The sequence below is a fragment of the Mirounga leonina genome, unplaced genomic scaffold (assembly GCF_011800145.1).
Source record: "Mirounga leonina isolate KUSES-001 unplaced genomic scaffold, KU_Mleo_1.0 Mir_176, whole genome shotgun sequence".
Lineage (NCBI taxonomy): Eukaryota > Metazoa > Chordata > Mammalia > Carnivora > Phocidae > Mirounga > Mirounga leonina.
The window spans coordinates 3,272,026-3,298,725 of NW_023270454.1; the positions used below are offsets into that span (position 1 = coordinate 3,272,026).

The following is a 26,700-nucleotide window of genomic DNA, read 5'->3' on the forward strand; positions in this document are numbered from 1 at the left end:
AGGATCCTGGCAACCTGAGTGCCTGCGCCCCTGTCCAGCCAGGATGCCCTCCCACTCATGCCCTGTCCAGGGCGAGGTACTGAGTTGACCCACACGGGGCAGGGGCAGAGGCTCGGCCTTCTGGGTGGTCCCTTTGGGGCCTGCACGTTTGAAGTCCATCCTGTGCTCCGGTGGGAGGAGCCCTGAGTCAGACCAGAATGTACGTGAGGGGAGAACTGCTTCCCAGCTGCTCTTGGACTCGGGCCAGGGGGCAGCAGGGAAACCTTCGTGGCACGCATTCAGGGCTCCCTGCTAGCTAACGAGCTCCCATAGGCCGCCTAGAGACTTCTGTGCAGGAAAACACACACAGACACACAGAACTTCCCTCCTTACTTCACTGCTGTGGAATCTCTTCCATAACCACAAGGGTTAGATTTTTTTTTTCCTCAGAAGTTCAACTCCAAAAAAGAGAAGATGTGAAACACTGAAACACAGACACATTTTTCTTTCTTTTCTCACAAGGGGCTCTCTAGACTTGCTGGTTATACATTAAGACCAACAGCCCAGAAGCTGGTAATGCATCTGGCACATTTTCAAATTAAAATTAAAGTCTGAATGCTGTCTCTCTTGCCAGAGATAACAGTTCACCCAGATCTCCAACAAGGCCTTCCTCCAAGGAATTCACAGAACCTTCTAGACTTGTCCTACTCAGAACTCATCTCATCCCCGGCAGGGCTCGAGCCCTGAGAGTGATGATCAGCCGCTTCCAAAAGGGCAAATCAAGGTGCAGGGAGGTGAGGGCCTGCCTTGCTTCAGCCAGGAGGCTGGTGGAAAGAAAGGCTGGTGCAGGAGCACCAGGGCAGGACTCCCAGTCTTGTGTCTGCATGACATTTCACATTTGCAGCATGTGTGAATGACTTGCAAAAATTCCACAGTGTGACAGTCTGGGGCTGTCGCCAATGAGGAAAAATCACAAATTTTGAAAGTCTAGTTGAAGATTGCATCAGGTAAAGATACAGGGGGAGGCAAGGCAAGGCAAGGCAAGGCAAGCAAGCCTATAAAGACATACTTCACAATTTGAAAGCTCGACACTGGGTGCAAAGCCCCCCATCCCGGGAGGCATGTTTGTAACGGCCCCACCTTAGCCCAATTATCTTCCTTCCCTCTGCTTTAGAAGCTGTCCTTGAATATCAGCCCAGGCCCTCCCACCTGAGAAGGCGTCCCAGGAGAGGTGTCGAGGAGGGAGGACGGCAGTGGTGAGCTGCACGAGTACGCAGTCACCCCAACAAGAATGCGCGGCTGGTTCCACACCACCTCTGTCTGCTTAGCAGGCCCCATCCGTCTACTGCTAAGGGCTTCCTGCATCTTGCTCCCTAAGCCCTCAGCTGCCTTTATTCAGCCGTTTCAAAACCTGGCCTTCCAGACCGAGATCCATTTTCCCAACCACCAGCTCGGCACCTTCCTCAGCACCTCAAACCAAACACATCCAAGATACCCTTAACCTTTCCTCCGCTCACCGAGTCAGGCTCCCGCCCTTCTAGCTTGCAGACCACAAGCCTCACCTGCGTTCTGCACCTTCCCCTCCTCACGCCTACCGCCCGGCCACCCAGCGACACCTCGTCTAGCCTTCCGTCACTGCCCCATTCCTATCTCCATCTGCCAGTCAGGTGGCAATGGGAACCGTGGGAGTGAAATGACTGGGACTCTGTCATTTCACACAGGCTGAGTGTCTCCCCGGGGTGGAGGACTCGCTGATCTGGTCCACCTCTCACACCACCTCACCCACTATGTAGTCATGTCTTGTTCCAAACCTTCCCATGGCTCCCCAGGCCTTAGGCTCCCTGGTCTGATCCACACCATGCCCTCCCTTCCCTTTTTCTAGCCAGCAACCTTCTTCTCTCACTGCCAGGACATCACTCCTTAAAGCCCAGCACTGAACCTCCCTGCAATTCTCCTTTCCTTCTCTCTGAGTCCTATGACCTACAGTCCCTACAGGGACAATGTCATTCACGCGTTTGAACCGTGTCTGCTGAGTGTTCCTGGCACCGTGTGAGGCCAGGGACACACAGGCCAACCCGACACACCAGTCTCTTGCTGTCACTCCTGACAGGAAACAGCACCATCTCCTCCACGGAGCCCCCTTCCCCAAATATCTGGTCCACAGAGATTGGATTTCTTTATTCCCCGTGCATCTGTTTTCTGAGTCGCTCAGTTAGTCCTTGACTTAGCCTGACCACCTTGTACTCTGATTATTTATCCTTCCAATGTGTTTTTGCCACCTCAGGATTGTGAGTTCCTGAGGGCAGGACGGAACCTTATTCATTTCTGTCTTACCCACGGCCCCTAGTGCCAGACATGACACAGAGTGGGTCTTCAAATATTTTTGGAATGAACCAATAATAATTTTTAAAAATCCGATTACAGGAATTCGTCTTAGCTGAACACTGAGCTCCCAAGCCAAAACTGTAATAAAGACTCCCTTTATTCTTTGTTTAATGCAAAATAAACTAGGCAGTACTTGCTTCTCTTCACAGCATAAGTACTACTTGTATGACTTACGGATGGACAAGCAGAAGGTCTATGCTCTCTCCGTGCGCTCCCTTCTCCTCGGGGCTATTGACACCCTCCCTTGCCTCTCACAATCTGATGCTAAGGGAGTTACTGAGCTGAATTAAAAGCTGATCTGACCCTCAGCACACATCTAGATGGTTTAGCTAAGTGGGTATCATCTGTAAACAGCATGAGGCAAGTCGTAATCGAAGAATCTGGCCACAGTGTAGTTACCTCTTTTTTTTTTAAGATCTTATTTGTTTATTTATTCGACAGAGAGAGAGCGAGCACAAGCAGGGGGAGCGGCAGGCAGAGGGAGAGGGAGAAGCAACCTCCCTGCTGAGCCCCCCGATGTGGGGCTTGATCCCAGGACCCCGGGATCATGACCTGAGCCGAAGGCAGACACTTAACCAGCTGAGCCACCCAGGCGCCCCTGTAATTACCTCCTTTTGATGATCAAATTGGGAATTCAGGGAGTAAGGAGCCTAAGTAAGAAGTAACATTCAGGGACTTCCACTGGGTCAGATGGATGAAGGGGAAGAGAGAAGACATCGCCGTGATTGCTGCTCCTCCGCTCCATGTGACGGACACCAGTTGGGTGGGGGTGGTGTGGAAAGCTGAGGTCATTCTGAGCCACCAGAGGAAAAGCCCAGCTGTCCGTCAGGGCCCTCCTCCTATAAACCAAGAGCCTTATAAGGCTGCTGGAAAATCGGAGGCTCTGTATTGCATTTTCCAACCTGAGGGCGCTGGGGTAGGTAAGAGAGACTGCTTCTTTGGAGAACAAGTGAGCCCTGCTCTCTGCAGGAAGCTGGCAGGACACGTGCTCCTGCAACCTGTCCCTCCAACCCAGCAGGGGGGCGCTGAGGCCACAGACCAGCCAAGTCCCGGGCCAGACTCCCAGCTGGGATACCTACTGTTTTCTCAGGGTAATTATCACCATGGTAACAAAGGCACAATTTGTGGAACTGTCCTTCACTACTAGATGGTAATCTCCAGGAAGGCAAGGCTGTCTACTTCATCAGTCTCTTTATTCCCAGTGCCCTGCATCGCATCCTGTGCTCGATTAAAATGTGAATGCATGACCACATCCACCATACAGCTAACTCAGCAACAGCCTCATGGGGATGGAGTGGGGGTGGATTTGGGGCACTGACCCCTCCGGCCTGGTTGAAGTGACTCATTCGAACTCCTCCAGTCCACTGCAGCCCCACCCTAGCCACATGAGTGGACCGTCCTCCAGAACGGATCCCCCAGCCAGGGCAATGAGAGTCTCCTGCTCACTTCTCCCATCTTGCATCCCTTCCATATCTAACCTTCCACATTCTCTCTTCTCTCCCTTGCCAAACTGCCACAAATTTCCCATCCAAGTCACTCTTTCGAACTTTGAGTCCATATGCTGTCCATTTATTTCATCTAGGATACATGGTAATGCAACTTACTTATTTCATCTAACAGCTGAGTACAATGTTGCTTATTTACTTATTTCACCTCACACACAATTATAATCGGATTTGTACTTTTCAAAGAGTTGTGTGAACAACACCCTGGCCAGGAACCAGGTTCTCAGGTTTGTCAGGATGTGCCCAATTTCAAATATCTTGTTCTGTTACCCGCATAAATGCCCTTTTGCTTTTCAGATGCTATGACCTTTTTTCAGTTGGGAAAACAGGTCACTCTGGAACTTGTGTTCCTTGTGATGGCTGGCAAGCCCTGACCACACAGAGACTCAACAAACAGAATCATGGAATGTTAACACCAGACAGGATCTTACACATACATCCTTTTGCCCAAACTCCCTGTGAGCTATGAGACGAACCCTGCACAGCTATGGCTGATGGTCCTATTCAACGGGTCGGCGAGACTAGGGATTCAGAGGCTGTGGGCTTCCACACAGGTCTTCACGCCCTTGCTGGAGCACCCGGCTCAAACAGCCCACTTGCCACCATTTCTCCTCCTGCCACAGAGGGAGGCCATCTAGCTCTCCTGCAGACATCAGGGGAAGCAGGACTGTATTTAGGCTTGGAGGGACTCCCACCTTCGAAATTGCAGATGAGAACAGACGCCCTTTCTTTCCTAAACCACCCAGTGCAACCTGTTGAACCCACTCTTTGCTTGGGGGGATATGGGGGCAGGGGGACACTTTTGGCTGGGAAGTTCTCAGACCTTCCTAGAGGTCCCAGATGCTGGCGAGATAAGGCTGCTGCTGAGAGGGAAACCTTGAAGCATCCTGGAAGCTGAGGGTGACTAATACAAACCTGGACTCCTGGAATTTTAAGAATTCACACCAGCCTCAGTTCCTGTGGTTGAGAGAAGAAAGCGCTTTTTCAGGTCTCCGTGCCCTTCCAGAAGGATGTGAGAGTGTGGAGGGTAGGGATCCCAGATTCTCCCAGCTCTGGCCTCATTGTCCCCCTGGTGGTCTCTCCAGACCTCAGGGCTGCCTCCTGTCACAAGGAGAAACTGAGGCTTGGGGGCCACTTGAGGGATGGGCCCCAACTAAATCTCACAGCCCGGCGGTTTCCGATCATTTCTGGTAACCTAACTGCCTTTGCCAAAAAGCCTTTAAAAAATGGGTATAGAAGAAGGTGGTGTGAGGGGGTGAAGAAAAGGAAAAGATCTGTATGTTCCCTGATCTCACAACACATGGCTCCAGCCTTGAGCCCTTCTATGAGCACATGACTTAGCAATGTGCAAAACAGCCAGTGTGGAGAGGTCTACTCAGGAGGGCATCTGGATTTGTAATCTCTTCTTATCTAATGCTTTTTCCAACTTGTTCACTGCCACAGACAGGAAGCAAAGCCTCTCAAGTTAAGAGCCTCTGAAATCCTGGGAGGTTTGGTGGGGGCTCTGTTTCCTAGGTTTAAAAAAGATCCGTTTGCTTGGAAACAACAGTATTTTGCATTGCATGCTGTGGTCCTGCTTGCCTCTTTTTGAGAAGGTTTTGAGGACTGGCCTCCGACTCATTTGCCTTATGAGAATGCTATTTTACAGTCCAGAGACCCAGGAAGGGTTACACACTCCGGACACACAGCTGCAAATCTCAGGCTCCGCCAGACCGGAACTCAGGGGTCCTGCCTTCAACTCTGGGGTCTAAGAGAGGCTCCAGAGCAAGATGTAACTATACAGTCTGTGTCAGAAAACCAGAGAACTGAGACTCTCCCTGGTGAATTTTCTGGATGCCGTGAACCAAGGTTGGTAGATTGGTAGGGTTAACCTACTGCAGCACTTTATAGTCTGCTAAGCACTTTGACAGAAAGCATCTGAGTTTTCACATTTAAAACTCCCTTGTAAATGATGAGTGCATGCTGTGTCATTTTGTTGGAGAAACCATTGCCACTCTGGCTTCCCGACTGTCCTAGCTGGAAGGGACAGAATTCAACCAGCTCATCTTAATGAAGAGAATGGACATGCCCAGTGTTCTGGCTGCTGGCCAACAGGTAGCTCAGGGTCCAAACCTGTGAACTCTCCCTTGGTGGGGCCATTCATATGAAGGAGATGCGCTGCTTCCCTTCTTTAGATCGCAATTCATGACGCGCCAAAGAGCCCCCGGGGATGCCCCAAGCAGATGGAGGAGTCCACTGGAAGCACAGTTAGCTCATTGAGTGAAATTCATCAGCCAGGCCCCAGGGCTTAGTGACTCATGCCTCTGGCATTCCAAAGTGGGATGAACTTGGTCTAGACCGATGCTCGGTTTTCTTCCACTCTCTGCTTGGGGAATTCCAGTGTGCTCTGGAGAAGGCACAAGCCTATGAGGGTCACCTCAAATGGTCTGTGACCTGCCCCCAATCTCCAGGATTCAGTGAGGATGGATGTGAGAGCTCCTGGCCATACTCGTCAGAGTAGGGTGGGAAGAGATGGGATGGGAGGGTGGGGGAGGTGTCCTCATCACATTCATTAGGCCCCTCATTTGCACCTGGGGTCATAAGCCACAGAGAAAGCATTAACTGATACCTCCTTTTGATCACACTCCACTCTTGGCCACTTTTGAATTTATGGACCCCAGACTGGGGATGTCGAGGGAGGGCCTTAGTGCTCACACTTGGATGTGGAAGAATAAGGGCAAAAAGTCTGCTCCTGCGTTCAAGGCTAAGGTTGGGCAGGCCCAGAGAAGAGGCAGGGAGAGGGCCAGGGTATAGGGCACGCACACCAGCGGGCATCCGTCCCGTGCGCGCGCATGTGCGCGTATGAGAGAGACATGCCGAGTCACACAATGGTGTGCACTGCCGACAGCCAGCTGTGGGGGCCCCCTGCGTGGGATGGGGGTGTTCTCGTAAATGCAGAGTAAGGAGGGATCTTGGAACTTGGCAATCGCCTCATCCTGCTTCCTTCCCAGGGTAGGAATCTGGCTGCACATTCCTGGCAGGAGGTCATCCCATTCCTGCTTGCATGACTCTTGTGACGGGAGCTTGCTGTGAACACTGCCGCTTGCACCGTGGGGCAGACCTAAGTGTTACAGAGTTTCCACAATGGGCTGAAATCTCCTCCCATTACCTTCTTACCCATCTTGGTTCTGGGTTAGAATAAATCACACATCTTCTCCATGGTAACACTGTAGATATTTAGAGAACCCACACGGCTCCCCTCCTCTCTCTCTTCTTGTCCCCATATCTTCATTTCCTCATAGGATATGGTTTCCAGACCTGTCTCTGTCCTGCTGGTCCCTCCTCTGGGTGACCTAGCTAAGAGATGGCCCCAGATCTTGAGGCCAAGAACCCTGCGCTCAGTTCTTGATCTAAAAACAAAGAGTTTAGGGGAAGAATTCTTCCCTCAGTGCATCAGTGCACATTCATGTTTTGGGGTTTTTTTGTTTTTGCTTTTTTTTACCACCATATCACAGCTTTGGCTTATACACAGCTTTTAGTCAACCAATCCCCTTCAGGGATTTTAAAGATATAATCAATGCTTTTCAGTCACTCTCCCTGGCTTTCACTCTATGGCTGATTTTTTTTTTTTTTTCCATGAACCTTGATATAGGACCTTCTATTCATCCCTAATATATTATGGTTTGGGCCTATTATCTCCACTTACTGAGGTTTTTCTGAACCTTGTTCAATAATGTTATAGTCCAGCAATCCCTTCTAGTTTTGTGTCCCCTACAACTTTTATCAGGGCCCACTTTAATCTCCATGTGAACGTCTGCTGTTAGAGAGGCAGAGCTGGGCCCCAGGAACTACGGTTCAAGACCATCTGCTGTGTTCTCGGATTAACCTGCAGTCTTCCCCGGCACCATTAGTCATCGCACTGTGGCCCCACCTAACTGCACGTCCACCAGCCTACATCTCTTCCTCTCATCCACAAACATCTAATAGAGGACATTTCTGTAGCCAAGAGGGACGATTCCATGACTTCAGCTACCGACACAGGCTATTACATGAGGTATTTCGGAGAAACTTCTCAACATCCCACAAATATCCCTATAGGTGGTCTGGGCAGCTCCCCACCCATCAGGCCAGCTCTGACAGTAAGCATGAGCTTTAGCCACAAAGTCCTAGATGGAGTGGCAACTCTCAAAGTTTCTCCTCAGACATCCTGAGATGTGGGCCCTTTCATGACCTACATTCAGCTGACACCGAAGGGAAGAGGTTCCAGGGGACCGCTCATCAGTTCAAAGTTTCCTGTGTCTGTGGCTGGACAAGAACACTCCCAGTGTGGCTCATGGCAACCACCCTGACTATACGACAGCAAGAGGGAGGCCTTCTAGGAAGCTGCAAAGCGTGGGAGGCGGTGGGAGTCATCCCACCCTTCAAACCACTCACCCCCACCCCACCCCAGTAGTCCTCGCTGGGTTACCGTAAATTCATTTAGGGTCTAGGCTCCTTGCCTTGGAGTGATTGTCAAGCTTTCCAAAGGCATGCATCTCATCTTCTCAGGTTATGAGGGCCATGTTTTCTTTCCCAGACCACACTGTGTGTACAGCGGACACCCAACAAAGGTCCAGAATAAAGACAGTACTCAGCTTTTATGGTGGACTCTTAGCACTTCCAGAATAAAAATGTACTTCTTACTATATTTGGGGGGGGGGGGGTCATTTCTCTGCCTATTCTACCCAATCAAGGGTCTGCTTTTTCTAGGAGCCAGATTCAATAAACACTTTTCTGTTAAAGTGCCATGCCCTTTTCCCAGAATCATTTTTTCTAATGGTGGATGAAGTCTTTTCATTCTCCCATCCCCAAAAACCCACTGACATGGTGGTCAACCTTCTTTTTATTCAAACCATCAATGACTTTCTTATACCTGGAAACCTGGATCTTCACTTGACAATCCAACTGTATTATCCTGAGGTTCTAAGCTGAACAGAGGCCCATTAAAGATGTTACAAATAAGGTCACTTTTCTATTAAGCAGGGCAATGCTGTAAAGGAATGATTTGCTTCTATGTGCTTCTTATCACTGTTTAATTTGATATTTGATTCTGGGAGATTCTTCACCTATGGGGATGACGATCTGTGGTATGCATTCCTAAGAAGAAAATTTAGGGGTTGGAGACACTGTTCCTATCAGGTACCTAGCACTATTTCTACTGGATACAATGGTGCATTAGATAGGCCCCTACCCCCCAGGAGCTTCCAATCTCATCAGAAAGTGGGTGCTAATGATCCCATATGAGGTCATAAGGAGCAGAGATGGAACGTGTGAGACTGGGCTGGACAACCCCATCCTCCAAATCACAGACTTTACTGTAAAGCGAAGCTGTCATCAATAACTGGAACACTAACGCACATTAGCTCCTTGACAATCTCTTCTACTTCTCCCAGATAAAACAGCAGCATTTGACGAGTGTCAGCTAGAAGCAGTCTGATCCCGCCAGCTGAGAGAAAGCTGGAAATCCTTTTCCCTGCTATAATGCAGGCTTGGACAAGTTCCCAGCATACTCAGTGTGCTCTAGGAACATATGAGAAAAGAGTGGGACAGTGTGAGTCATGAGAGGAAAATGTAAAGACTACAGTCTGGGGAGAACTTCCTCTGGAGCCCAAATAGGGCAATTCAAGTTGCCTTTCTTCAGCACTGGTTCTGAGGTCAGCTGGGGGCTAAAGCACAGTGAAGGCCTTTTGGCTTGGCTTCATGGCAGATCTCACAGTGCCTTGGGGGTGACATCCAACGTGTCCTTGAGGAGGCTGCCTACTCCGGCTACCCTAAGCCCCACATATCTTGTATGTAAAGCAGTGCCATAAATGTTTGTTCCTTTCTGTTGTTTGGGTGGGGAACTTATTGAAAATCTGACTCTGAAACGTAGCCATAAATGTAGAAGGGTCACAAGCCCTTTGGGCATTTCCAAATGCTGACTTGGGTCAGGCTGGCAACATGAGAATCATCTGAGAGCACTTTCAAAACTAGTCTGGTCCCCTGGGGGTAATTCTGATTCAGGAGGTCTGGGGCGAGGCCCTAGTATGTGCTTTTAAAAGTGATTCTGATCCCCAGCTAGATTTGGAAACAATGGTCCTTTGATAGCCAGCCTCCGAGATGGCCCCCGATGGTCTCCACCTTCTGCATTCACACCCTTGGGTAATCTCCTCCCACACTGTATATGGTTGGTCTATGTGACCAACAGAATATAGCAGAAATGATGGTCTATTGCTTCCAAGATTGGGTTATGAAAGGCTGTGGCCTCCATGTTTTGCTCCCTTTCTCTCTCGAGTCACTCACTCTGGAGAAGGACGACAGCCATGTCTTAAGGACACTCAGGCAGGCTAGAGAGAGCTTGTGTGCAGAGGACCAGAGGGCTCCAGCTGATGGCCAGGAACTAAAGCTGACCAACAGCCACATGAGTCAGCTTGGGACAGGGCCCCCAGCCCCAGGTGACCTCATGAAAGAACGTGATCATAGTCAACCAGCTAAGTTGCTCCTGGACTCCTGACCCTCAGAAACTAAGTGAGATCATGAAGGCTATTGTTTGAAGCTGCAAAATTTGGGGGGTAATTTGTTACACGGCAATTGATAACTAGTACATTTTTCCAGCCCAAACCGCAAGCTCCTGGGCAGAGCACAGAGGGGCTTTTGTGCCCACCCTCTGTAGCTTCCTTTCACATTACTCCCACATTCACCTTGTAGTCTTGGGCAGTACTGATCTACTTACCCCGTCATGTCTCTATGCCTTCACCCAAGCCATTCTTTGTGTCTGGAATGAATGCCCTTTCCACACTGGTGGTCTCCCCTTCTCCAGAAATCCTCCCCTCAGTCCCCCTGCCCCAAATCAGGTTGACTTGGGTCCCCTCGTTAGCATTCACACACTCTTCCTGGAATCAGTAGGTGAGAACTGAGTTACATGGAAGAAGGAAAATATTCATTGTGGGAGTCATCAAGAACACAGGACTTGCCTCTATGTGGTTGACCAACGAACTGTCGAATTTGAAACCAGGAATCCTTTTGTCACTGCACACCACACCCACGTCTTCTGTGTGCTTGCAGTCGGTGACACCCCAGCCATTGGAGGAGCAGGCCGCGAGGGTGGCCTCCTTGCCGGTGCAGTAGATATTGTCCAACCAGATGGGCCCTGAAGGAAGCAGAGAAGAGAGAGACCAAGCACTGCGTCAAAGTTGGCTTGAGTCTTTGGGGGCGCCAATGTCATCTATAGAGAGAGAATTCTTCTCTAATTTTGGCAGTTATTGTGGTCATCAATTGATTTTTAGTATGTTTGAGAGACTGGATATCATTCTAGGGCATCTGGGTTCCCTTTCCAGAGTAGGCAGCTGATGCGATTGGGGGATGTGCCAGATTGAATGTGATTTGGACAGAAACCAGATTTGAGCCCAGATGTCACGTGGTTAGTAGAACGGGCAGAGATTTTGGATACTAAGCTGGGTTTCATTCTGACAGAGCCACTTAGCTATATGACTTTGGTCCAAGCCCCTCTTTCATGTCAGACACCTCAAGTGCAGGGCTGTGTACAGATTAGAGATAATACAGGGCACGTGCCTGTTTGTGGTTGGCCCATCGTTACTCAAACAAGGTAACAGTGATGACGATGGCAATTTTAGTTAGACTGACCATGCTGCAGGCCAGACTCACCTTCCATCTGCAGCGGAGGCTGAACTCTGACCCCTCAGGGAAAGTGTAAGCTATTTTGCAACCCAGGGTTTGGAGTTTTTAAGGCATTTTTCATATGTATCACCTCCCCTGACCTCCCCACGCCTCAGGGATAGTCATTCCCACTTCCCAGACACACAGCTCTGGCTCAGAGGGCGGCTCATCCTGCAAGGCCACCCCCAGAGCCCAGAGCCTGGTCCATTCAGTGCTCTTCTCTCTTCCTGATGTTTCCCAGCCACTGATTCAGAGATGGCCCTGCTACACTAACCCACAGAGTTGCCCCCTCATGTTCCAGAAGTCAGGTGAGGGCAGGGCTGGGAGACCCTGTGCAATTCTGCTTGCCTCCTGTGTCTCCACCTGATTTGCACTCAGTAGAAAATTCAACATGCAAAGTGCTAGAGGGTTTGTCACAACGAGATGCCACCTCACACCCATTAGAATGGCTACTGTCGAAAGGGCAGAAAATACCAAGTGTTGACAAAGTTGAGAGAACTGGAGCCCTTGTGCACTAATGGTCAGCAGGAATGTAAAATGGTGCAGCCACTATGGAAAACAGTATGGCGGTTCCTCAAGAAATGAAAAGTGGGAGACACAGGCTTCCAGTAATGGAGTGAAGAGGTCACGGGCATAAAAGGTACAGCACAGGGAATATAGTTGATGGTACTGTAATAGCGTTGTGTGGTGACAGATGGTAGCCACGCTCGTGGTGAGCACAGCATAACGTACGGGCTTTTCGAATCACGATGCTTTTCGAATCACACCTGAAACTAATGTAACGTGTGCCAACTATACTTCAATAAATAAATGTTTTGGGCGCCTGGGTGGCTCAGTTGGTTGAGCGACTGCCTTCGGCTCAGGTCATGATCCTGGAGTCCCGGGATCGAGTCCCGCATCGGGCTCCCTGCTCAGCGGGGAGTCTGCTTCTCCCTCTGACCCTCCTCCCTCTCATGCTCTCTGTCTCTCATTCTCTGTCTCAAATAGATAAATAAAATCTTTAAATAAAAAAAAAATAATAAATAAATAAATAAATAAATAAATAAATGTTTAAAAAATAAAAATGGGGTTACCACACAATCCAGCAATCCCCACTTCTGGGTATACACCCGGAAGAACGGAAAGCAGGGTGTCAAAGAGATATTTGCACACCCACGTGCATTACAGCATTCTTCACAATAGCCAAAAGTTGGAAGCAACCCAAGTGTCTATTGACAAACTGTGGTATACACATACCCCGAGACTATTACTCAGTCTTAAAAAGGAAGGAAATTCTAACACAGGCTGCAACATGGGTGAAACTTCAGGACATTGTGCTCAGTGAAATAAGCCAGTCACAAAATGACAAAAACTGTATAATTCTGCTTAGATGAGGTACTTGGAGTAGTCAAGTTCATAAAGACAGAAAGTTGAACGGAGGTTATCAGGGGCTGGGAGGGGGAGCATGACAATTGGTTGTATAACAATATGAATGTACTAACACTACTAATAGCACATTGAAAAATGGTGAAGATGGCATAGTTTATGTTATGTGTATTTCACCACCATTAAAAATCAATTTTTTTAAAGTGCTAAAGGGCGGGGCGCCTGGGCAGCTCAGTTAAGCATCTGCCTTCGGCTCAGGTCATGATCCCAGGGTCCTGGGATGGAGCCCCGCATCGGCCTCCCTGCTCGGTGGAGAGCCTGCTTCTCTCCCTCCCTCTGCCCCTCCCCCAGGCTCGTGCTTGCTCTCTTTCTCAAAAAAATAAAGTCTTAAAAAAAAAAAAATAAAGTGCTAAAGGGCTTTCAAACTTTATCTTTGTAAGTGCCCCTGCAAAATGAAAGGAAACAAAATCAAACGTCTCCTTTTGCTCATGGCTCTAGGCAGGACTTGACAGGATAATGGAGCCAGATAACCGGGGCTCAGACTCTCTGCCTTGGGCCTGGGCACCAAGTAACTTGACCAGCTACTTAACCAAGCCTGTTTCCCATTTCTAAGGTGAAAACAAGGATCCCCAAGAAACAGGTCACCATGGAGATTCGATGAGATAATGTATGTGCCTAGTACATGTTCAAGCCCCTTTCCCTTCCTCCTTCCAACTCATCAGAAAAACATGGAATCCCGCTGTTTCCACGATGCAAGGAAAACGCAGATACAAACACTCCCATTGTAGAGATGAGAAAACCAAGGAGAATCTGAGGTTCTTCGAGGTCAGGGAGGACGTGGGGCTAGTCCCTGACTCCAGGGCCCTGCTGAGATGCGTCTGCTGTGACTGATGGCTGGTTAGGGCTCAAACCAGAGCGCCTCAGACGTACTGTGGGGAACAACAAGCTGAGTGAAAACATCTGGCCTGAGGGTTTCCAACTGGTTTCTCAATTTGGCCTCGCTTCCCAGTCGTCAAGCTCCTCGGAAACATATGGTCCCTAATCGATTGCTGCTTGGACAACAAACCAATGTTTGTCTTACTAAGTACTAGCAACGAAAAAGACCCTCCACATTTGCAGCGGGGCCTCTTCTTTGGAACATTCTGTGGCAAAACTGCTGAAGGGACAGAGATGGTGAAAAGAGGCGGGGCCCTTATTCCATCTGCAATGAGAGAAACCACCCCAGCTAAGGGGAGGGGAAGCAGGACAGCGTGCAGCTGAAGGAACCATGACTCTCTCTGGCCTGCTTTACTCTTTGATAAGGAACATTTGGAAATCAGCTCCCTGGATGCTAAGTGAACTAACTTCCACCAAAGAGCTGTTTTCTTAAGTAGCTTTAGCTCACTGCCAATGATCCTACTCTTGACAGATTCTCACTATTGTTTTTTTAAGGTTTTATTCATTTATTTGAGGGAGAGAGTGAGTGAGAGAGAGAGAGAGAGCACACGAGCAGGGGCAGAGAGAGAAGGAGAAGTAGACTCCCCTGCTGAGCAGGGAGCCTGACGTGGGGTTCGACCCCAGGACCCCGGGATCATGACCTGAGCCGAAGGCAGACGCTTAACCGACTAAGCCACCCAGATGCCCCCTCCCCAGGTATTTTATCGTAGATGGTGGAAGTGTAAATTTCTACATAGCCCAAGATAGCATCACCGGGCACAATATACTAATTTAGCTTCATTTCATGACAATATTCTTCCCTGTATGCGTCCTATCATCTAGAATATTCTGATTGTAAAGCAGCCAGCTTTGGCTCTGCCTGCAGGGATGCACGGTGGGCCGGGCACAGTTCGGTAGACGCCATCTCAGAGCTACTAGGAAAGCGGCACTTGGATTGTAGATGCGGCTCTAACTTTGGACACGAAAAGCCAGCCAATCAGAGGCCAAACCTCATTTCTACTGTCCGTTCATTCACTCTAAGAAATGCTTCTCCTGACGAAAGGAGAAATGTATAAACCAATCCATAAACAATTTGGAAGATAGAGATCACAAATGAAAATCTGAATGCCGGAGTGTTCCCTGAGTGGTCAGGACAACTGTCCAAGTTAGAACCTCTGGGGCCCCACTGTGGTCATCTGCTGGCTTTGTCGCTCTGATCTGAACAATGGGGGGTGAGGGGCAGTGCAGGGGCGCTGGGGAAGGATCAGATCTGAGCTCAGGTCTGAAGACAAGCAAAGGAGAGCAATCATCTCTGGTCAGGTTTCTGTGAGACCCAACCAGAGGGTGAGAAATAGAGCAGCTGTCCCCTCTAGAACCCTCTGAAGGGGTCCATGAGTTCCCTGAGCTCAGAGACACTTTAGGGGAAAAGAACTCTTGACAGTCCAGGCTGGAAAACCCGGGAGGCTCGGGTGCTCTCCTGGGGCTTCATTACTACAGCCTGCGCGTCAGGGGCACAGGTGATACAGTAAGTGCTCGCTGTGGTGTTCCCAGGGCACGCACGGAGCTGACCTGCAGGTTAAACTCCTTCCACGGGCACACAGCCCAGGGCACTGGTCTCTGGTCCCTATGCCAAGGACTGCCTGCCAGGTATTCTCAGTATTCTCCTCAATCAAAATGAATTAATCAGCTAATACTTACGGAGGGCCCAACATGTACCCAGTGCTAAGAATCCTAACCTGAGGGGCGCCTGGGTGGCTCAGATGGTTAAGCATCTGCCTTCAGCTCAGGTCATGATCTCAGGGTCCTGGGATCGAGTCCCGCATCGGGCTCCCTGCTTGGCGGGGAGCCTGCTTCTCCCTCTCCCTCTACTGTTCCCCCTGCTTGTGCTCTCTCGCTCTCTCTGTCAAATAAATAAATAAAATCTTAAAAAAAAAAAAAAAAAAAAGAATCCTAACCTGATGCTGAAGAATTCAAATACCTTTGTATTTAAAAGGCCTCTCATGATGCAAAAACCAAGTATCACTTTATATAGACAACATAATCCTCAAAGTCTGGGAGACAATTTTTTTTAGCATTTGTTTCTCCCTTTGTCTTTGATATTTCTCCTTCCCTAAGTCCTGCTGGTTTCAATATCCACCCAGATGACCCTTCAAGGACTCTTTGGCCTCTTGTTACTATAGCTTCTCTCTGCAGCATCTTTCCCTGGCCCTACGTCAGCCACTCTCCCATGATCATAGCTTAGGCCTCGTCATTAACGGCAGTGACACCCCTCCCCAATGTCCATTTCAACCCTTCAGATGCATCTGCATCTCCACCCATCCCCAAAAATGTTTCTAGCATGCTCTTTCTTGTATTGCAATCTCCACCTTGACTGTGACCCCAGCAGCCCTCCACACAAGTCGCCCCCTACGTAGTACCATCCTACTTACCCAACCCAGACTCCAGGGACCATGGTTTCAATTGCTCCCTTGCACACTCCCTCTGCTCCCTTGAACTCTTCTCCCGTCATCCTCCTTGGGTGGCAAAGTCTGAGCCAGGTTAACCCACCTCCCCGGCCACCCCATGCCCACTACTTGTGCAGGTGAACTGGGATGGGAAAAAAACCACACCCATCTAATTTGATGTTAGGTAGACTTTAAGTCTGAGTAGAAATAAAATAAAGCGGTAAATAAAATAAACTGGAAAAACCCCATAGTCATTGGAAAGTATTTGTTATAAAATACCTAGGCTTGGGGCGCCTGGGTGGCTCAGTTGGTTGAGCGACTGCCTTCGGCTCAGGTCATGATCCTGGAGTCCTGGGATCGAGTCCCACATCAGGCTCCCTGCTCGGCGGGGAGTCTGCTTCTCCCTCTGACCCTCCCCCTCTCATGCTCTCTGTCTCTCATTCTCTCTGTCTCAAATAAATAAATAAAATCTTAAAAAAAAAAAAAATAAATAAATAAATAAAATACCTAGGCTTGAGAGCCTGGGATTGAAAACAAACCTGATGGATGTTACCCCTGGATCACTCAGCCAGCAGAATACATGGAGATGTAGAAGTGTGGAGACATGTCCAGAGGTTTCTGTTTTTCATTTTAAAGCAGACTCCGTGCTGGGCATGGAGCTCAACGCAGGGTTTGAACTCAAAACCTGAGATCTAGACTTGAGCTGAGATCAAGAGTCAGATGCTTAACCGATTAAGCCACCCAGGTGTTCTGACATGTCCAGAGTTTTGTAAAGAACACAGGAAGTGGGCTTTAAAAGCCCAGCATTTGCAGGGCGCCTGGCTGGCTCAGTCGGTTGGGCGTCCAACTCTTTATTTTGGCTCAGGTCAAGATCTCGGGGTTGTGGATCGAGCCCCATGTTGGGCTTCGCACTGGGTGTAGAGGCTGCTTGGGATTCTCCCTCTTCCTCTCCCTCTGCCCCTCCCTGCCTCCCCCTCTCAAAAAAAACAAACAACAAACCAAAAAACAAACAAAAAATGGCCCAGCATTTGCTAATTCATCTTTGCTGCTTTAATCTCGTCACTGCTAGGGACCCCCAAGTAGGCTTCAGAGAACATTTTACTCTAAGTGTGGTCTCTTGATCTGGTCACTCCCACAGAGCATATTCAACTGCATGGAGGTAAGATACATATGAGATTGGCTCCCTTTTCCCTATAATTTCTAGAATAACAGAAAGCAAGGGTTAGAAGGGACCATAATAATGATCTATTTCAATGACTCCCAAACCTGGCTACATATACGATCACTTGGGAGGCTTCCAAAAGTTAGAGTCCTAGACTCTAGCCCAGACCTTAAACCCAGAGTATTACAGGTTAGCATTGCTCCCCCACCCCCCACAAGGACTGAGCTCAGGGTTCTGGGCTCCAGCACCTGCCCCCCACTCCATTCAAAGCTTTTACCAAAATACCTTTTTTAAAAAAAAAATATATTGATTTGAACTCGACAAGGGAAGAAAGAGTAGGCCAACCAAAGTGAAAAACCCAGAGCAACTCTGTGCCTGTGATGGATGAGCCCAGAACAGCGTCTTAGTGTTAACAGTGTGAAGGCTACATGAACAGCACACTGGGGAGAGTCAGGGAACGTTGGCCTATGGGGAGCCTTTGTGCGAAAGAACAAAAGGCACCCCTTCGAGGAGGGGGCGACTGGAAGAAAGGCACCCCATCCCCTGGCTCACGCGGCCCCCAGGCAGGGTGCATGGGGCCCCGTGTAGAGACGGACTTCAGCCCTTAGTGAGGGTCACCAACCGGTGTGCTCGGGCCAGGAGGAGGCATTTCTAGGACGCAAGACTTCCTGTGCTAACACCGGGAAAGCCCCCGGCAAAGCGGGACGGCTGGACCCTGGCCCCCTTCCCGGCACCCGTCTGTTCCCACCTTCCTGCCCAGACCCAGGAGGCTGTCCAGAGGCAGGATTATGGGGACCTGACACTTGACAGCAACTGCAGCTTCCTTTACCAGGACCGCTCCTGCTGGGGTTTCCAATGACACGAGCGCTCGGTTCCAGAGCACAGAGCCTTTACCTTCCCCCTTGCCGTAGGAGGAGCTCGCGGTCCAGGCCTTGGCCTCCACGTATCCCAGCTCCCGGCAGACGACGTGGGCCGCATGGATGGAGAAGTCATCGTCACACACGGTGCCCCACTGGCCATTGTAGTACACCTCCACCCGGCCCTCGCTGTGCTTTCGCTTCTGGCCAGCCAGGCGCAGCTGGATCTTCACCACGTCTGACGGCACCTGGGGCCGGGGGTACTCGGGTGCCGGCTGCTGGAAGTACTCGGGGTCGTGGGGCCAGCCCTCGTACTGAGCCAGGCCCAGTGACGGCAGCAGCGAGAGCAGGGCCAGCCAGCCTCCGAGGCGCCAGCCTCCACGCGTCTCCATCCCCGGCCTCTGGCTGGAGGACCCGAGCGAGGGGGCGCTGGGCAGCGTCCTGGAAGACAGGGAGGGATGCAGGTGACGGGGGGGTCTACAAAACGTCCAGCTTAGTATTTAAAGCTCTTCACCTTCTGGACCCCGACCTCCTCTCTTCTCCCACCTGAGACTCCAGCCGACAGGTGTGTGAATCCCTACCTCTTCTGCCCACCCACCTTTCCCTAGCTCTGAAATGCTTTTTCTCAGTGGGCCTCCTGGCAGGCACAAGGGCACATTCACACTTCATTTGAGCAGAGTTCTTCTTTTTAAGATTTTATTTCTTTATTTGACAGAGAGAGAGAGAGAGTGAGCACAAGCAGGGGGAGCAGCAGAGGGAGAGGGAGAAGCAGGTGTCCCACTGAGCAGGGAGCCCGATGCGGGGCTCGATCCCAGGACCCTGGGATTATGACCTGAGCCGAAGGCAGACGCTTAATGGACTGAGCCCCCCAGGCACCCCTTGAGCAGAGCTCTTAAAAAGCCCATCCGCAGAGATGTGAGCAGAGTTCAGGGGAACGAAGGAAAGACAGCATGATACCCAGGGCTGGCACCAGAGGAGAGCTGTTCCCGCGCCAGCTTGAGGGGCCGGGAGGAGTGGTGGCCAGTGTCAGAACGGCCAAGCCTGTTTGGAGCTGTGGCTTCAGGGAAGGGTCTTAAGGCCAAACCACAGCCACAGGAGTAGGAGGAAAAAATACCTGACCTCTCTCCCTCTCTCCTGGTCTCCTGCTCTCTTTCCGGTTATCTCCTACTGGGCAAGCCCACCCTGCCGCCCAAAGCCAAGCCTGTATGGGTAGGCCTCCTGGGGCACAGGGGATGGCGGGGAGGGAAGGCATCAGGTGGAAAGGGCAAGCTGAAGGCATCCAGCACATTCTCCATCTTCCTGCCCACCTCTGTACAGCTGGATCCCCAGGGCCCAGGCCCGTTCCCGCCTCCGTCATGCCATATCCCTACGGAAGAGGCCTCCGGGGTTCTCTCCTTCCCAGGTGGGCTCATCATCTAGACATGCTTCTCAACCTTTCCAGACACCTCCATGTCCCCAGGTAGGTTACAAACTTCTCAAGGGCAGGACTTGAAGCTCATTCTTTGGCTGCTCCAGAGTAAACATGACAGGTTCACGGACATGTTTATTGAACGAGAAGGTGATCTGGTTCCAGGGACTGAGCCACTGGGGAGGTATGGAGCTTGAGAGCACTGCATGGAAGGAGTCCCGTGTGCACTCTCTGGGCGTTCCTGTGTGTGGTGTCCTCCTTCCTTTGGGACGTTAACTGACCTGGACAGAAATGGCCTCTTCCGGGTACAGAGAGTACCACAGGAAGAACACCATGTTTGACTAACACGGGCTGCTCTTCTCTCTGCACACTCCTAGGGCTCTGCTCTCAGGCTCCAGGCCTTCAGACACACCCACACCCCTGACCTCATTACACTGTGTACCCGGGACCGCCTGACGGGCGAGGCTGCTGAATGCGGAGGTCAGTGGCAAAGTCTCCTTAAAAAGCCCTCATGCAGGGCCTGTCCTTAGCTGAGCTTTGGTTTCTGCAAGCAGCAGCGACAGACGGTCCCGATGCCAGTGACGGCCTGGGGACAGTTCCGTCCCTTTTCACGGCATCTGTCCCTGAGGGGTGCAGGGGGCTGAGACCAGTCTGCTCTTAGCACAGAGGGGAGGCAAACAGGAGAGGGGCTGAGTGGCCTGTCCTCAGGCAAGGGAGGACTGGACAGCAGAGTAGGGGGGGCGCACAGACTCTAGAGCTAGACAGCTTGGGTTTGAATCCTCATTCTGATCCTTACCTTCTGTGCAACCTCAGGCAAATACTTAACTTCTCTGTGCCTCTGTGTTTCCTATCTATAACATGGGGATAATACTATCTAGCTCACAGAAGTGTCATGAAGATTGAATGAATGGCACATGGTAAGGACTACTGGAGCATTTCCTAAGTGAAAAATTTAAAATCTCAAGACTGTGGTCACCATACCCAGGTGGAGACTACCACTAAGAATTCCACAGTGAGGATTATAGCAAGAGATGAGTACTTAGGTCATGTGTCCTGGTCCTTCCATAGTTCAGAGAGAGGGAATACTAGCTCAAAAGGACTGCAGGTGTTTCCCAGGAGAGGAAGCAGTCTTGGGATGTGGGGCCCCAGAAGCAAAACCGGGACCAGCAGGTGGAAGCTAAAAGTAAAATACTTTCTATTTTAACCATGTACAAAGGGTTAGGCTAATCATATTCAGTACATGGCCCCTCACCATTGAGGAAGGACCAGATAATGGCCCAGAACTGTCAGGACGGCCAGGCAGTGCCCAGTCCCCCGTAGTGGGCTCGGGGCAAAGATGCCAGTGCTTGGGGGTCGGTCAGGCCCGAGGACTGTGGAAGGCCCCCCAGTTTCACTGGAGATCCACCCATCGTCATCCTGTGACTCACGAGCAAGGTCGGAAAGTCACGGGGGCTCCTGCAATAGCCCCTTTCAGGCACAGCCTGGCAAATGAGCAGTGTGGCTCTGAAGGGAGGCCTCGTCGCCTCCCCTGGTCACACTCCATTCCCATCAGAGCACGTTTGCCCCCCCGCAGGCTTGATCAACCATGCCTCACTAAAACCTCGAGGCCTGCTGGGGAGAAGGCAGGGATCATGATTCTTCTACAAGGGAGAAACTCAAGAACCAGAAACGATTAAGGACTTCCCTGGAGTTGCACATCAGTGCAACAAATGTGCCTATCTCCACACTGTTGCACCCGTCTTCTTGGATTCTCCAACCTGTGGGAATGGCCAGTGTTCACCTCCTAAATCTTTCCTAGAAAAGTGCTCCTGAATTTTTTGTTTCTTTTGTGGAGACTTCTGCTTCCTACTCTGGGGGATTGTAAAGTTTTAGACCCAGATGCTCCTCTCTTCTTTCAAAATTAACTTTTATGCTTTTTTCTTCTGGAAAAGTTACGCAAACTAGTGATAAAAACCTGGATAATGCAAACAAGTAAAAGGAAGAAAATAATTCGCAATATCACTGATGGAGGGAACCATTACCAACACTGTGCTATGTATCCCTCCAGACTTTTTTTTGTACATATGTATAAACTTTAAAACACTGGAATAATTTTCTACATACTTGCTGTGTAAACTGCATTTCACAATTACCAGTATATTGCAAATATTATGCCACTTTGACTTTTCTTTACAAGATTTTTATCAATATACCATAAAATTGGATAATCTTGTCACAAAATTTTTGACTGCTATAAACATTGTGGAAATGAATATCCTTGTAGCTAAAACTCTGCACAGTCTTGGGATAAATTCCAAAAAGTGAAATTGCTGGGTCAAAGAGTGGCAAAAAGTCAACACTTTTGCAAAACTGTATTAACTGCCCTCCAGAAACACTGTCAACTTGTGCATCAGCCAGCAGTATGTAGATTTCCCCACAAATTCAAAATTCTAGCCATGACCAGGTTTTCAAACCTTTCTCCATCTGATAAGCGGAAAAGGGTATTTTTGTTTTAACCAGCATTTCTTTTGTTATTAGTGAGGTTGAGTGCCCCCGGCCCCCATTCTTATTGGCCACCTGCATTTCCTTTCTTCCTTCCTTCCTCTTTCTCTTTCCTTCTTCCTTTCTCTCTCTCTTCCTTCCCTCCTTTTTTCTTTCTCTCTCCCTCCCTCCCTTTCTTTTCTTTCTCTCTCACCTCCCTCCTTCCCCCCCCTTTTTTTTTTTTGAAATTCTCTCTTCATGCTTTTTATCCCCTTTTCTACTGAATGTTCGTCTTCCCTTGTGGCTTTGTAAAATCCATTTTTCTCATTGGCATCCAGACGACCCTCAGGAGGGAAAAAACTGTCAGGTGAAAACCAACGTCCAAAGCAAAGCCTGGGTGGGCACAGAGCAACATGCCCTGGGTCTCTCCTCACGCTGCCCCTCTTCGAGCCTGGAGGCCTGGCCTGCCGCTCCCAAGCGCCCTGCACCTGAGCTTGGGTTCAGCCCTTCCTCGGCCTCAGAGACCCCAGCTGCCTGGAGCGAGGCGGCCCACGGGGGATCCGTCCAGGGTGGTCCCCGTTTCTGGCCACCGCCGGCAGCCCGCGGCGCCCCGCGCCCCTGATGCCGCGGGGGGAACGGAGCCGCGCGCCGGGAGGCCCAGGTCCGAGCTGCGGAGGGCGGGCCCGGGCCTGCGGGCTCGGGGCGCTCCTTCCCCGGGGCGGGCGCGGCTCTCGGTCGGGCCGCCCTCCCAGCCCACTAGGGGCCCGGGCCGCCCAAGTCTTCCGGGGCCGGCAGCGGCCGCCCTCGGCCCGGCGTGGGCGCACACGTGAGCCCGCGGGGGCGCGGGGCGCGGCACTAGGGTGACCAGGGTCCCCGGAGGGCGGGGGGGGGCGGACGCGCGCTGACCCGGGTGCCTGGACTCCCCGGGCCCGCGGCGGCCGCGCTGGAGCCAAACGGGGGCGGCGGGGGGCGGGGCGCTGCCTCCGGGGCCTCTCCGGGAACCAGGGCCAGGTGAGGACAGGGTGGGCTGGGCCAAGTTCCGTGGGAGCGGGTGTCTCCTCTCTGCTCGCATTGCCCACGTGTGTGTCTGGGGGGCGCCGCTGGTGATCTGGCACTGGACACGACCCCCAGGCTTAGCCCGGTGCCTGGCGCATGTTAGATCCTTGTTTTAGAAGATTTGGGTAATGGCAGGGTGCAGCTGGCTCAGAGTAGACCCATCCTCATTCCTGGAAGAGGGGAGGGGGAGGGCAGAGACCAGGCCGACCGCAGGCCTTCCAGATGGTGGGTCAGAGTCACAGTTTTACTTATTAACAACGGACCTCACGAAGGAGCTGGAACAGAGCACCAGGCGGAAGTTCTGAGATTATAGTTACGTTGGCACAGCTCTCTTACCCCTAGAAAACCATTTCCCCTTCTTGAGTGTTTTTCTCTGTAAAATAGATATATCGTTCTGACCTGTGATAAAAATGTATTCAGCCAATGAAAACAGTGGCAAAAGCAGAGCAAAAACTTGATCACCTTATCCTTACTTTTCCCTGGGAGGTGAGAGCTCCATCGTTGCCCAAGCTGTCTTCCCCAAACCCAGCTCTCTCATACAAAGCCATTACTTTCGTGTTTTCTGGTGCCCTGTGTGAATTCCCAGTTGTGGAATTCAGAGGACAGGGGTGACAGCAGTCAAACCTCAAGAAAGACTCCCTCTACTTTCTGCCATTGATGTAGATAATGTCTCATATTGCATACATACTTGTTCCAGAAAGGATCATTAGAGCAGGTGAAAAATGTCATTTTTTAATTGAACAATTGCAGGGTTTGGGACTGAATTTTGGTAGCGCCTGCAGTATAGCTCCCTTCTGTGGATTCTTCCTCTCCGAGGAGGTGACAAATAAGAATTCAGGTGCAGAAAACACGCCCTCGCTTCTTTTCCTGCAAGAAAGGAGGAACAGCCTATACGGCCTCCCGGTTCCTGTGCTCCATCTCCTTACTCAGCTCCTTTTAGTTCAGAGACTCTTTATCACTTGTGCTATGTAAACGAAAAGTAGTATTACACTTAATGAGTATTTAACTGAGCACCTATTATGTACCCAGTGTGGAGGAGCTGCGGTGGGAGAGACAGAAGAAATGGGAGGTGCTCCCATTCTTGTGGGGTGGGTCCTATCTCCCCATCTAGAATTCTGTCCTCTTTTTCCTCCCATTGTCTCTTGGGCGGGTCCTATCTCTCTGGAATGGGAGAACCATAGAAGAGAATTTACTCAAGTTTTAAATAGGTGGGCCCAGATGATGGGAGTGTTAAGAGTTATGGGTATAAGAGGTCCGTGTGAGATAGAACAAAATCAGAGGTTTTTTGTTTTTGTTTTTAAAGATTTTATTTATTTATTTGAGACAGAGAGAATGAGAGACAGAGAGCAGGAGAGGGAGGAGGGTCAGAGGGAGAAGCAGACTCCCTGCTGAGCAGGGAGCCCGACGTGGGACTCGATCCCGGGACTCCAGGATCATGACCTGAGCCGAAGGCAGTCGCTTAACCAACTGAGCCACCCAGGCACCCAAATCAGAGGTTTTTTGCCAGAAAGGACGAGGCAGGGCCATTTGAAAGGGGAAGGCCATGTCCAGGCCACTTAGCTAAGGGAGCAAGAGCAGGGAATAATTTGTAGCTCCGGCTTCCCTAATCCAGGACTCCTGCCGCTTGAGTACCAAGGTCAGGAGAGGCTCTGGGAGGAGGACGGCCTTGAGCAGGGCTTGGAAGAAGAATTAGGAAAAGAAAACATGGAGTAGGCTGGACTGGAGCAAACTAGTGTGGAAAGCAATGGGTGTGGAAATCAGCCATCCGTGCAGGGACAGAAGGAGGTGGCATTTGGAAGACAGTGTTTACAAGGTGCTGGATAAGAAGGATGGAATGGGCAGACCTTCCGAGCCGGAGGGGAATTCAGAGCCAGTCCATCAAGTCAGCCAGTCCATCTCATTTCACTTCATAGATAAAAGAAATGAGGACCAAGGGTTTACTGGATTGCCCCATGGTCAATCATTAGTAACTGGCAGAGCCTTTCTTGACCCTGGGTATCTTGGCTTCCAATTCTACCTCCTATACTGGGATGCCTTTGTCTGTCCCTGTCTGTCCCCATTTTGTTTCTTGTAAGTACCTGGCTGAGGTCAGCTTGCACAGGACCTGGAACCATCCTGCTGGACCCCAAGATGCAGCCAGGGACCATGACAAGAGCTCGGGCTCTCGGTCTCTTCTGCAGTCTGAGTGCCTGCCACCCCCAGCCTCCAATCCCTCATCTGTGCCAGGAAGAGGGTGTGCTAGCACAGGGAAGGGAAGCACAGGTCGACTTGCATGTCACATTCACCCAGCTAGTGGGGCTATCTAGGGAGCTGAGTGGCATCAAGGCCTAAGAGGCTAGAGGGCTGGCATGGGTTTGTGAGGACTGCCACAGACAGGGGCACGAGGGTGGCAGCATGCCTGCTGGGCATTTGCTGTCCTAGGCACGGGACAAATGATCCTAAGAACTTTCTCAGATTTTATGAATCCGCTGAGGTCCTAAACGTCCTAGGTGAGACTATTGTTATGGGTTGAACTGTGTTCCCTGCCTTGCTCTGGTCAGTCTTTCTAGGGGCTGATGCTTCCCTCTCTGAGCCCTGGTCCTGATTCTGCTGCTAGACCTCAGTAATGCTTCCTCCCTGGATCTCTGCTATGATGCTCTGCTGCTGAGCCCACCCCAGACACATGCTCCACCACCCCTCTGTGTGCGCATCTACTCTGTTCCACGGCCTCTCTATCTACATCCGCTGGTCGGATCAGATGGCCATCTGATACTTGATATGCCTCTCCATGGTAGTTTTAAAACAAGCTCTCTTCTATGATCATAGGTCAAAGCACTATTGAAGTCAAGTGGATGGGAGGGGGCCTCTGGCTCCCTCATCTTGCAATGTGTGGGTCCTCTTGCCTCTCGGCAACCCCTCCTCTGGTATCTATTGGCATCACTGGTTCCCTGGAGAGGTCTGTTGGGCATCTTGGAATCAGAACACAAATGTCTGAATCCTGCCTTCAAGCTCTATGGATTTGGGGACAATTTACCTTTTTTTTTTTTTTTTAAGATTTTATTTATTTATTTGATGAGAGAGACACAGTGAGAGAGGAACACAAGCAGGGGGAGTGGGAGAGGGAGAAGCAGGCTTCCCGCTGAGCAGGGAGCCCAATGCAGGACTCAGTCCCAGGACCCTGGGATCATGACCTGAGCCGAAGGCAGAAGACACTTAACGACTGAGCCACCCAGGTGCCCCAACAAATTACTTTTAGAGCCTGAATTTCCTCTTTGGATTATGGAAATAACCTTCCGTGTGCGTGTGTGTGTGTGTGTGTGTATTAAATAAAATAATGTAAAAATTCCTAGCACACAGCATAGCCTCATTCACATTAGTTTTCTTCTTTCCTTCCTGCCAACTCAGAACCCCCGATGTGGGTACTCAGTAAATATTTATTGAGTGAGTAAGTAAAATTCCTATTCACATCTTCACACCCTACCCAAATTGCCTTTTTCTTCTGATAAATTGC

General features: G+C 50.5%; 1 protein-coding gene across 8 annotated transcripts in view; it reads right to left on the reverse strand.

Moving 5' to 3' along the window:
* Nucleotides 1–26,700, reverse strand: part of LOXL2 (lysyl oxidase like 2) — an 85,459-nt gene that overhangs the window by 39,919 nt on the left and 18,840 nt on the right. For all 8 annotated transcript variants that reach the window (XM_035022570.1, XM_035022569.1, XM_035022566.1 and 5 more), the window contains 2 exons: nt 18,324–18,727; nt 10,841–11,016 (listed from right to left, as the gene is read on the reverse strand). In XM_035022570.1, the coding sequence (XP_034878461.1) occupies nt 10,841–11,016; nt 18,324–18,678 (531 nt within the window). In that variant the 5' untranslated portion in view covers nt 18,679–18,727. The remainder of the gene's footprint in view (nt 1–10,840; nt 11,017–18,323; nt 18,728–26,700) is intronic.